Source organism: Hemitrygon akajei, chromosome 5, assembly GCF_048418815.1.
Source record: "Hemitrygon akajei chromosome 5, sHemAka1.3, whole genome shotgun sequence".
Taxonomy (NCBI): domain Eukaryota; kingdom Metazoa; phylum Chordata; class Chondrichthyes; order Myliobatiformes; family Dasyatidae; genus Hemitrygon; species Hemitrygon akajei.
Genome location: NC_133128.1, coordinates 37210752 through 37223274, shown reverse-complemented (window position 1 = coordinate 37223274; position 12523 = coordinate 37210752). Strand labels below are relative to the sequence as shown.

General features: G+C 41.7%; 1 protein-coding gene across 1 annotated transcript; it reads right to left on the bottom strand.

The window, feature by feature from the left end:
* Positions 1 to 7351: 7351 nt before the first annotated feature.
* On the bottom strand, positions 7352 to 7897 carry LOC140727198 (NXPE family member 3-like). The gene has a single exon (XM_073044466.1). The coding sequence runs from the start codon at positions 7895 to 7897 to the stop codon at positions 7352 to 7354; it is 546 nt and encodes a 181-aa protein (XP_072900567.1).
* Between the last annotated feature and the right edge of the window lie 4626 nt (positions 7898 to 12523).

Sequence of the window (12523 nt, the reverse complement as noted above, 5' to 3'; positions counted from 1 at the left end):
AGTAGTTTATCCAGTTGTAGCTCCATGGAAGCTTGTATGGCCTGACGTAGACTGGCATTTGTTAGAGGTAAAAAGGAAAGGAAAATATAAAACTGATTTGGTAAGTGCATTTAAATGTCATGTGATGGAAAGTATAGTGATTATACTCAGGTCTATACAGATGGTGCTAAGGAACCTGAAACAGGAGTGACAGGGTTTGGGGTGGCTATAACAGCAAAAGCAATTGCAATCAGCAGAAGTACATCTGATAAATTAGCGGCGTATACAGTGGAGATGATGGCGGTGTTGGTTGCGTTGCATTGGGTGGAGAAAGCTGGACTAGTCAAAGCGTTGATATGCTCAGATTCATCTTCAGTTCTAGCAAGTTTAAGGTCTTCTCACTCAAACAGCCGGCAAGATGTACTTCATGAATTCCTTCAGTCAGTCACAAGAGTTGCAAGTCAGGGAGGTCAGGTTAAATTTCTATGGGTTCCAGCTCATGTAGGGGTGAAGGGGAATGAAAGGGTGGATGAGTTGGCAAAGAGGGCATTAAAGAAAGAAAATATAGAAATGCACATTAGTATCAGTAAAGCAGAGGTTAATTGTGTAATCTGGGAAAAAATCAACCAAATGTGGCAAGAAATATGGGACAGGATGGGGAAAGGGAGGCATTTATATCAAATACAACAAAGTGTTGTAGGTAGTAGATACAGAAGAGAAGAAATTGTGTAGACTAGGTTAAGGCTGGGGCACTGTGCACTAAACCAAACATTGAAATTGATAGGGAAACACCAGACAGGATTGTGTGAGGAATGTCAGGAAGAGGAGTCAGTAGAACATGTAGTTCTGAGTTGCAGGAAGTATGGGATACAGAGAGAGATGATGAGAATTAATCTAAGTGAATTGGGGGTGCAGGAATTCACATTAAAAGGGTTGCTGGGCATGGGTGAGAGAGCACAGGTTAGGGTATTTTTTAGCTTTCTTAAGGAGTATAGGGTTTTTTTAATAGGATATGATGGATAAACAGGAATAGGGTACTAGGATGGCCAAAGATGGGAGGATAAAGTGTAGGTTAGGGTTCTTGTCATGTCCATGTGCCTCACCCAGCACAGGAGTACCTTGCCCGGTGCTGGGATTCCCTCGTCCTGTGCTGAGGTTCCCTTGTCCCATCCAGCAGTCTCACGTCCAGCCCTGTGCCTCTCCTCGTTCTGTAGCTACGTCTTATCCTCGCCGGGTTCTGGAGTCCGAGCCCGAGTCAAGACCCAGGTTCTGGGCCCTTGTCCAGTCTCTGGCTCGGAGTCCAAGCTGAGGCTCCTAGTCCCCAGTTCCATGTCCTGGTTCCCTATCCTCGTCAGGTCCTAGCCCAGGCCTGGAGTCCTTGTCCGGTCCGGGGCCGGTGTCATGTCCAGCGTCCTATCTTCCCTTCAACCCTTGCTTCCTTCTCACATCTAGTCCTGTTCCAAGTAGTTCAGTGTCTGTGTCCTATGAATGTAGTGACAGAACATGGAAACTTCCATTATGTTATTTTTATGTGTAATATGTTAAGAGGGCAGTGTCCATATCACATTAAGTACTAAATATCATTTGGAGCATGGCATTTTCTATTACAAGTTAAAGATCAAGTCTATTGTCACGAGCATGCATATTGAGTATTAACTTTTTGTAGCAGCAGTACAGTGTATTCCAACCATAGTTTACATAAATTTAAATGAACCTACTGTAAGTACAGAACTTGCATGATGTCATAGCTATTAAGCTCAAATAGTTGTCTTGAAGTTTGTATTTCATAGCACATCATTCTTTTACAGCTCCTTGTATGTTGCAACATAAATTATTAGCCATGCTTTGTATTATATGTATCAGGTGACCGTTAATATTAAATTTTATTGTTAAAGTGTGCTTGTGTATTCACCCTGGTAATGCTAAAGTGCCTTTAAGAGAAACCGGTGACGTCATTGTGCACATGCGGTGTGGAGGAAGAGTTACAAAGTTCCGGAATGAATGGCGATTGCTGAGAACACATGGAAAATATTCGGAGGAACTCAGCAGGGCAGGCAGTGTCTATGAAAAAGAGTACAGTCAATGTTTCGGGCCGAGACCCTTCGGCAGGACTGAAGAAAAAAAAGTTGAGTCAGAGTTGGAGGGTGAGGATGAAACGGGTGGGAGTGAAGTAAAGAGTTGGGAAGTTGGTGAAAGAGTTACAGGGCTGGAGAAGGGGGAATTTAATAGGAGAGGACAGAAGGCCATGGAAGGAAGAACAAGATCATCCATTGTACCCGGTGCTTCAGCTGTGACCTCCTGTATATCAGTGAGACCCGACGTAGATTGGGAGACCGCTTTGCTGAACATCTGCGCTCCGCGCAGCAGAACAAGCAGGATCTCCCAGTGGACACCCATTTTCATTCCACTTTCCCTTCCCATTCTGACACGTCCATCCAGGGCCTCCTCTGCCATCGCGATGAAGCCACAGTCCGAATACACCTCGTATTCTGTCTGAGTAGCCCCCAACACCAATTACTCGAACTTCCGCTAATCCCCCCCTCCTTTTCTATTCTCCATCCCCTTTTCCCTCCCTCACCTTGTCTCCTTGCCAGCCCATTGCCTCCCTCTAGTGCTCCTCCTCCCCCCCCCCCCAGTTTTCTTTCTCCCATGGCCCTCTGTCCTCTCCAATTGGATTCCCCCTTTTTCCAGCCCTGTACTTTTTCACCAATCAACTTTCCAACTCTTTGCTTCATCTTTTCCCCCTCCCAGTTTCACCTATCACCTTGTGCTTCTCCCACCATGTGACTCCATCTTTTTCTCCCTCCAGTCCTGCTGAAGGGTTTCAGAACGCCACATCGACTGTACTTTTTTCCATAGATGCTGCCTGGCTTGCGGAGTTCCTCCAGCATTTTGTGTGTGTTGCTCGGATTTCCAGCATCTGCAGATTCTCTCTTGTTTGTGTCGAGTGCTGGGAGTTGCTTTTCCCAGGCATGGTAAGCAAAGGTCAATAATATTTGATAATATCCATGTAAATTCAAGTATGCTTGTTTGTAAATCTACAATATCGGTAATTTGACATGTTTTACATGTGGATGCTTTAAATTTTTGCGAGTAAGGCATCGGCGCTGGATAGCGTGATTGTGCGAAGTTCCTTATCGGCCTAGTAGGTTAGTTTTTCTAGTAATTTAACTACAAGGTAGTATATTGTAAAAGTTTATTTTGTCGTACTTTATTATTTCATGACTGAATGTGAATATAACAGAGTAATGTGAATGTGTTCATTTCTGTTTGCGTAGTGTGGGTGAGGAAAACTCGTTTGGGGGTCTAGCCTATACATGAGCACGTGTCTCCCTAAGCGAGTATACTTAATTAAGATAAGATGTATTTATTTATATGTTGATGTTGTATATAAGGTACAGGGTTGGTGAGATTCTGATGTTTGTATTTTTTTTTAGAATTGCCACTACTCTATTGGTTTTGTATATTTTGGTTTATTTACTTTCATAGTGCATATGTAACTAGTTGATATTAATGGACTGAAATTAAGCTGAGATTGTAACAGCAGGAACTGTTCTTTTTAAAGTTGTGTTGCTGTTTTTATTTTGATACCCTCTTTCTGCATTAAAACATCTAAAATAGATAAAGGAATTAAACACCCTAACAAGTATTTGTTGGCTTGAGTGTGTGTTTTTCCCAGGCTACAAAGTATAGCAATTACTGTGCTTGCTCATTTATGATAACGCTGAAAGAGGGTTAGACTTGCAGTGCTGCGCAAAAGTCCTAGGTTCTGTATGTTTGTTTTAGAGATCTGTTTTCACTTTGGCACAAAAGAGTCTTTTTCTGTCGATCAGTGTCAAAAAAGCCAAATTAAAACCACTGTGATTCAATGTTGTCAAACAATAAAACATGAAAACTTCCATGGGGGGGGGGGTGAATACTTCTTATAGGCACTGTATATAATATGACTGTCTTTTGTATAGCAATGTATTTGCCAACGTGCAACAGAAAGAGAGTTTGTAAATATGGTGGGAGAAAAGGATGTCGGGAATGGTGCAGAGATAGACACACCAATCCAAGGTTAGTTAGTTCCAGACAAGTAGTTTATTGATCATTACAGAAAGTCTCTGGTGCTTTGTGCTCCCTTCCTCTTTTCCCAACCTTGATTCCCCTCTCCCTGCCCCTTCCCACTCTCAGTCCACAATAGAGACGCATATCAGAATCTAATCTAACATCCTCACATAGCAGTTCTCTGGTCTGTTTTTGAACATTGTGAATTCTTTCAGTCTAATTCTATATTAGCTTCAAGATGATTATTAACAAATAATTTCTATGTCAATAAAGATAATCTTCAAAAGCAACTAATTTAAGACACAAAATCAACAAATCCCAAGTTCTCTGATATTCAATGAATCCTTTACAGAATAAGCAATTTGGATTATGACAATCAGTTGCTTGATAAATTGTTATTTTGTAAGTCATGAATGTATTCCAATAGATTGGGTATTATTCCCTTTATATAATAGACCTCCTATGCAACTTCAATTTTGATGTGACAGATGAAGACACAAAGATGATGACCCAGATGTTCAAAACCCAAATTCCTAACCTTTCAAAGTTAACACTATTACTTTTATTGAATCTTCCGGTACAGAATGCCCAAAAATGAATCACTTATGACAAAATACTTGTTTACAGTGACAAATTAATTCATGCATTGAATTCATCTTCAAATAAAAACTATAGGGTTGTATTACAGACCGCACAATAGTCAGAGTGAATTGGAGGAGCAAATCTGTAGAGAGATAGCAGACCGATGTGAGAAACAGAAAGTTGTAATAGGAGGGGATTTTAACTTTCCACATATTGACTGGGACTCCCACAATGTAAAAGGGCTAGATGGCTTGGAGTTTGTCAAATGTGTTCAGGAAAGTTTTCTAAATTAATATGTAGAGGTACCTACCAGAGAGGATGCAATACTTGAACTCCTATTAGGGAACCAGACAGGTCAGGTGACAGAAGTATGTGCAGGCGAACATTTTGGGTCCAGTGACCATAATGTCATTAGTTTCAAGTTAATTATGGGTAAGGATAGGTCTGGTCCCCAAGTTGAGGTTCTAAATTGGAGAAGGGCCAATTTTATGGAAGTAAGAAAGGATCTAGGAAGTGGATTGGGATAAGTTGTTTTCTGGTAAGGATGTGTTCAGTAAGTGGAAGGCCTTCAAAGGTGAAATTTTGAGAGTGCAGAGTTTGCATGTTCCTGCCAGGATCAAAGGCAAAGTTAACAGGCTTAGAGAACCTTGGTTTTCAAGGAATATTGACGATCTGGTTAAGAAAAGGTGAGGTGTATAGCAGGTATAGGCAACAAAGAACAAATGAGGTACTTGAAGAGTATAGAAAATGAAAGAAAATACTAAAGAAGGAAATCAGGAAGGCAAAAGGGAGACATGAGGTTGCTTTGGCAGATAATGTGAAGGTAAACCCAAAAGGTTTCTACAAGTATATTAAGAGTAAAAGGATAGTAAGGGACAAAATTGGTCGCCTAGAAGATCAGAGTGATCGTCTATGTGTGGAGCCTCATGAGATGGGGGAGATCTTAAACAGTTATTTTACATCACTATTTACTCAGGAAACTGACGTAGCATATATGGAAGGAAGGGAAACCAGCAGTAGTGTCATGGAACATACAGAGATTAAAGAGGAGGAGGTGCTTGCTGCCTTACAGGGAATAAAGTTAGATAAATCCCCCAGGCCTGACATGATATTTCCATGGATCTTGACAGAGACAAGTGTAGAAATTGCAGGGGCCCTGGCAGAAATATTTAAAATGTCCTTAGCCACAGGTGCAGTGTCGGGGGATTGGAGGGTAGCTTATGTTGTTCCGTTTTTTAAAAAAGGCTCCAAAAGTAAACCAGGTAATTACCAGCCAATGAGCCTGACATCAGTAGTAGGTAAATTATTGGAAGGTGTTCTGAGAGTTTGAATATACAAGTATTTGGATAGCCAAGGGCTCACTAAGGATCGTCAGCATTGCTTTGTGTGTGGTAGATTGTGTTTAACGAATCTTTTAGAGTTTTTGGAAGAGGTTACCAAGAAAGTAGATGAAGGAAAGGCTGTGGATGTTTTGTACATGGACTTTAGTAAGGCCTTTGACAAGGTCCCACATGGGAGGTTAGTTTAGAAAGTTCAGACACTAGGTACCCATGGAGAGGTTGTAAATTGGATTTGAAATTGTCTGTGTGGGAGAAGACAGAGAGTGGTAGTGGAGGATTGCTTCTCAGACTGGAGGCCTGCGACTAGTGGTGTGCCTCATGGATCTGTGCTGGGACCATTGTTGTTTGTTGTCTATATCGATGATCTGGATGATAATGTAAATTGGATCAGCAAGTTTGCTGTTGACACTAAGATTGGAGGTGTTGTGGACAGCGAGGAAGGCTTTCAAAGCTTGCAGTGGGATCTGGACCAACTGGAAAAATGGGCCAGAAAATGGCAGGTGGAATTTAATGCAGACAAGTGTGAGGTGCTTCACTTTGGAAGGACAAATCAAGGTAGGACATACACAGTAAATGGTAGGGCACTGAGGAGTGTGAAGGAACAAAAGGATCTGGGAGTTCAGATACATAATTCCCCGAAAGTGGTGTCACAGGTAGACAGGGTTGTAAAGAAGGCTTTTGGCATCCTGGCATTCATAAATTAAAGTATTGAGTATAGGAGTTGGGTTGTTATGGTGAGGTTGTATAAGACATTGGTGAGGCCAAATTTAGAGTATTGTGTACAGTTCTGGCCACCTAACTATAGGAAGGATATCAGTAAGATTGAAAGACTGCAGAGAAGATTTACTAGGATGTTGCCAGGTCTTCAGGAGTTGAGTTACAGGGAAAGATTGAACAGGTTAGGATTTTATTCCTTGGAGTGTAGAAGAATGAGCATGGATTTGATAGAGGTTTACAAAATTATGAGGGGTATAGACAGAGTAAATGGGAGTAGGCTCTTTTGACTTAGATTAGGAGAGAGAAATATGAGAGGACACGGCTTTAGGGTGAAACAGGAAAGGTTTAGGGGGAACATTAGGGAGAACTTCTTCACTCAGAGAGTGGTGGGAATGTGGAACGAGCTGCCATCTGACATGCTAAATGCGGGCTCACTCTTAAGTTTTAAGAATAAATTGGATAGATCCATGGATGGGAGAAGTCTGGAGGGTTATGGACTGGGTGCAGGTCAATGGGACTAGCGGAATAAAGTTTTGGCACAGACTAGAAGGGCTGAATGGCCTGTTTTCTGTGCTGTAGTGTTCTATGGTTCTATGGTTCAAATTGCACCAGTTTTAGACAGACAAATCTAAGATTTCCAATGTCATTATGTAGATTTTGCTGTGCATGGTAAACAAATACCTTTATTCCTTTTCAGAAGGGCACACATATGAAAGAAACACATCTATTTCATTCTTTATAATAATTTGTGGAGGGTGTATGTTATGGGGCAGGTAGTGGGCTATGGTCGTTTCCCACACATCCACAAATGCAACATTCATGTGTGCAAATATTCTTCTCATCAATACATCGAGTTGATAAGAGAACCAGTCATTGTAGTTAAGAATGTAATCTTGGTTAGCTTCCCGTGCATTCCCAGTCTGTATAACAATCACTGTATCTGGATTCCTGCTGAGCAGCTGCAGAATCAATCTCTGGATGTACTGCAGCCTTCTGATGTAGACTCCCACTGGGAAAGTGTTGAAATGGGCACATATGGTAATGCCAATAACTGTATCTTTCCCTCCTTTAATTTCATTCAATTTATTTGAAATATAATACAAATGCTGGCTTGAAAGACTTCTGAATTGGATTGGTGGACCATGAGCACAATATTCCAGCATAATCTTGTTTTCCACATCCAAAGCACACAGAGGGCCAGCCTTGATATGGTTGCCAATATCAAACATTTTAAGACCTAACTAAAATGTATTTAACTTGTTAAGTCACAATCCTGATGATAATTTTTTTGAAAATTGAATAGACATTTTAAACAACATAACTCCAAAGGGAGGCATTGAATTAACTATCTCACAAGGTTAGAGCTGAATAAAGAGGGGCATTTCTCACAGTGGAATCCTGGAGCCTTTATCATTTAGTTTCCTCAAGTTATATATGGTAAGTGCCAACCTATGACTATTTCCATTTGGAGATAATCTACCCCCCCCCCCCGACATTCAATTACATTGCTAATGTTACAATTGTTAAATCCCATTTCATCAATGTATTCAAGTTACCATTAACCAGTGGTTAGTCTGGAACAGCCGCAGAACTACTATGGTCACGTGAGCACTGAGGTTGGGTATGCTGAGGTAAATAAGTCAGCTGCTGCTCCGAAGATTCCAAGCTCTAACAATTCTCACATTGCAGCAAAACCCCAATAATTCAGCACACCTGGTACTTCAGTGTTATTAGCTTATTTTCTGGACAACTAAATGTTGCACATTTGTATGGAGATTTTACACTATTATAATCAATTTTCAATAAATCAGGTAAGTTTAAAATAAGTGAGAGAAATAGGGGCTTGGTGCGTCAAAAAGGGATTACATAAGTGTTCTTTTCCTGAGAATATCCATAAACCAATTTTTCCAAAAGTCAAAAATGAACAATGTTAATCAGGTTGATTAACATGACCATTTTTTTGTCTTCCTTGAGCAGTTACAATGGTACACAGTCAGAATGTCTCAAATCCATTGATTAATATTGATGGCTTTACAGTAGTTCAATTTTATGCTTCACTATCATTCAACCATACAGATGAATATAGCCAAATGAAACACAGCCAACAGTTACACACAGGTCAGACAGTTACGTCAGCAGAAAAGGAGTGTCAACAAAAATAACGTAACTTCAGCCTGATGATGTGTAGATTGATTGAGCATGGTATGTTGCCTTTGAGCCACGTTTCTGCAAAAACAAGCTCATTATGCACTAGTGCAGCCACAGATGAAGGCAGTCTAGCTTGCCTTCCACTCAGTGAACACTGGAGAACAATGCTCCCTCCTACATCACCTTCGGTGTCTTCTCCTCCGGACAATTGCTGCAGTTGAGACTGGGACAAGAGGACCTGCTTTGTGCAACAACTGAAGCAATGTTGTTCCGCTGCTGACTGTGTTATCAATGAACACTGGCAATGTAGAACACTCCAAATCCCAGTTCACTGGCTCATTGACAACACAATGTCCAATGGGGTCTTGTGATCAGAAGAGGTAATGTTGCAGCTATATAGGACCCTGGTCAGACCCCACTTGGAGTACTATGCTCAGTTCTGGTCACCTCACTACAGGAAGAATGTGGAAGCCATAGAAAGGGAGCAGATTAGATTTACAAGGATGTTGCCTGGATTGGGGAGCATGCCTTATGAAAAGAGGTTGAATGAACTCCGCCTTTTCTCCTTGGTGCGACGGAGGATGAGAGGTGACCTGATAGAGGTGTATAAGATAATGAGAGGCATTGACCATATGGATAGTCAGAGGCTTTTCCCCAGGGCTGAAATGGTTGCCGAAAGAGGACACAGGTTTAAGGTGCTGGGGAATAGGTACAGAGGAATGTCAGGGGTAAGTTTTTTACTCAGAGTGGTGAGTGCGTGGAATGGGCTGCCATCAACGGTGGTGGAGGCAGAAACAATAGGATCTTTTAAGAGACTTTTGGATAGGTACATAGAGCTTAGTAAAATAGAGGGCTATGGGTAACCCTAGTAATTCCTAAGGTAGGGACATTTTCAGCACAACTTTTTGGGTCAAAGGGCCTGTATTGTGCTGTAGGATTTCTATGTTTCTATCACAATAAAAATGTCCAAGTTAATAATTTTCACTATTTGCTGGACCGCACACTCCTTTGCCATGACAATACTCGACAAGTCCGGGCAACAACATGATTTGTAACGTCAGGCTCCATTCAATCCAGGAACTTACCAGGAAAGAGTCTTGCGATTGGAAAAAAAAGACAGGATGAACAATTACACCTTTGACTGGATCCAGAGAGGCCGCTGTGACAGTGCATGCCACCATCTACTGGATTCAATGGAGGTGATATTATTTGATGAAGGATTTTATAAGTATCAATAGAAGAGCTAGCCTTGTTAGTTTACAATGTAAATCTATTAAGTTGCCTCCCATTGTAAGCCAGAAGCTAAATTCTTAAAGATAATGCATCTGATTAATTACTGTAGGGAACTTGCATGAAAATAGTTTTTTTTTAAAATAAGACTTGTTGCCTTTTGAATGTATTAGTACTTCCATAACTCCTGAAGATGTTTGGATTTCTGCAACTAACATAGCTGCTCTGACAAAGGCTTTAAAAATTATGGGGGAATTTGCATCGTCAGATCTTGTGCAACCTGGAGAGCTCCTATAGGCAGATTATCAGAGTTTCTGTATTTCATAACCTTTACTGACACAGAATTTGGCCTTTTGGCCCATTGACTCTGCCAGCTTTTAGAGCATTCCTCTTGATCAAATTCCTCCCACTTATTTGGTAAAATTCTTCCTGATGCCTGTTCACTGCCTCACACCAACCTGGCATTCTCCTACCATTGCTCATCCACAATAGGGCACTTCACAGCAGCCAGTTAGAATGATGTAGAAGGCTTTTTTTGCCAAGTTTGCAGATGATACAAAGATTTGTGGAGGGGCAGATAGTGTTGAGGAAACAGGCAGGATGCAGAAGGACATAGACAGACTAGGAGAATGGACAAGAAAGTGGCAAATAAAATATAACGTTGGACAATGTAGGGTCATGCCCTTTGGTAGTAGAAATAAATGTGTGGACTATTTTCTAAATGGGGAGTAAATCCAAAAATCTGAGATGCAAAGGGCTTTGGGAGTCCTTGTGCAGAACACCCTAAAGGTGAACTTGCAGTTTGAGTCAGTGGTGAGGAAGGCAAATGCAACGTTAGCATTCATTTCAAGAGGTCTAGAATACAAGAACAGGGATGTGATGCTGAGGCTTTATAAGGCACTGGTGAGGCCTCACTTGAGTACTGTGAACAGTTTTGGGCTCCTCATCTTGGAAGAGATGTGCTGGCATTGGAGAGGGTCCAGAGGATGATTCTAGGATACGAGGATTGTTTGATGGCTCTGGGTCTGTACTCGCTGGAATTTAGAAGGATGAGGGGTGATCACATTGAAACCTTTCAAATGTTGAAAGGACTAGACAGAGTAGATGTGGAAAGGATGTTTCCCATGGTGGGAGAGTCTAGGACAAGAGGACACAGCCTCAGGATAGAGAGGCACATCCATTCAAAACAGAGATGCAAAGAAATTTCTTGGCCAGAAGGTGGTGAATTTGTGGAATTTGTTGCCACGTGCAGCTGCGGAGGCCAGGTTGTTGGGTGTATTTAAGGCAGAGATTGATAGGTTCTTGACTGGACATGGCATCAAAGGTTACGGGGAGAAGGCGGGGAAATGGCATTGAGGAGGAGAGATAAAGGATCAGCTATGATTAAATGGCGAGGCAGACTCGATGGGCCAAATGGCCTAATTCTGCTCTTGTGTCTTATGGTCTTAAAGATCGATTATGCAACCGTCTATGTTCTCCTCTGCACTTGGGCCCACCTGGTCTATGTCTCTCCTGGTAGTTCATTGGGTAAAGGTACTGAACCTTTCCATAGCTTCCCCAGTTCAACCCAGCCTGATGATAGATCGGCCTATTGTGCGGCTTGTGGGCTCCCATTATGTTGACAAGCTACTATGATGCTACTAGCAGGACCACGTGGTCTACTGACTTTCTCACCTGTGGTGTTTCTAGTCTCACTGAAGCTGACGTGGGTCCTGGTTTGTTAAAGGTTACTTTCATTGTAGTGTTCTTGCAACAGTTGATCAAAATGTGAATGGAGAGTGACCGTCCCCAGATGCGGTTCTGAGCTCAGCGTTTGAACAAGTCGAGGGTACTCAGCAGCAAATGGAAGCAGGAATTCTCAGTGTTCCATACCATGCCACTGAGATGAGTAGTGTCCACCTACACTTCTTCATAGGCTTCATCCCAAATATGGTGCACCCCCTTTCCCACACCATACTGGGGTGTAGACTTGCGTTCGACACCTGACCGAAATTGGTAAAATTAATTAATTAGATTAGCTGAGCCTCCTGAAAAACAGTCATAGTTCTCAATCCATACAGGCGTTTGAGAAGACGAATGCTCACCTCATCCCTGCTAGGAATCCTTGGGCCCCATCTCAGCCTTATCTTTTCTCTAAGCAAGGATCATCCATCTGAAGTCTTCCAGTCATTTGCTGGTCAAATGCTTTGTGCTTTTAAAGGTCGGGAAACTATATCCTACTAACCTTAGGAATATCTTGTTTGGCCACTGACATGCTGTCGTCACCGATCTTTTGAAATTAGCAGGAAGTCCCTGGTGCCACTGCTAGTTGGCCAAATACCTACACAGGTGCAGAGAGATAATATCAAACCAGTTCTGGGGATGATATGTAAGATAGAGAAACAGTGATTTTTGTTCACAAGATAATGCAAGTGCCTTTATGATGCAAAAGAGATAGAAATCTTAAAAGGGAATACTACAAATACTTTTGGTTGTGA

Bases quoted from the DNA above. Each gene is read 5' to 3' on its own strand.
- LOC140727198 (XM_073044466.1), bottom strand. From the start codon at position 7,897: ATGTTTGATATTGGCAACCATATCAAGGCTGGCCCTCTGTGTGCTTTG.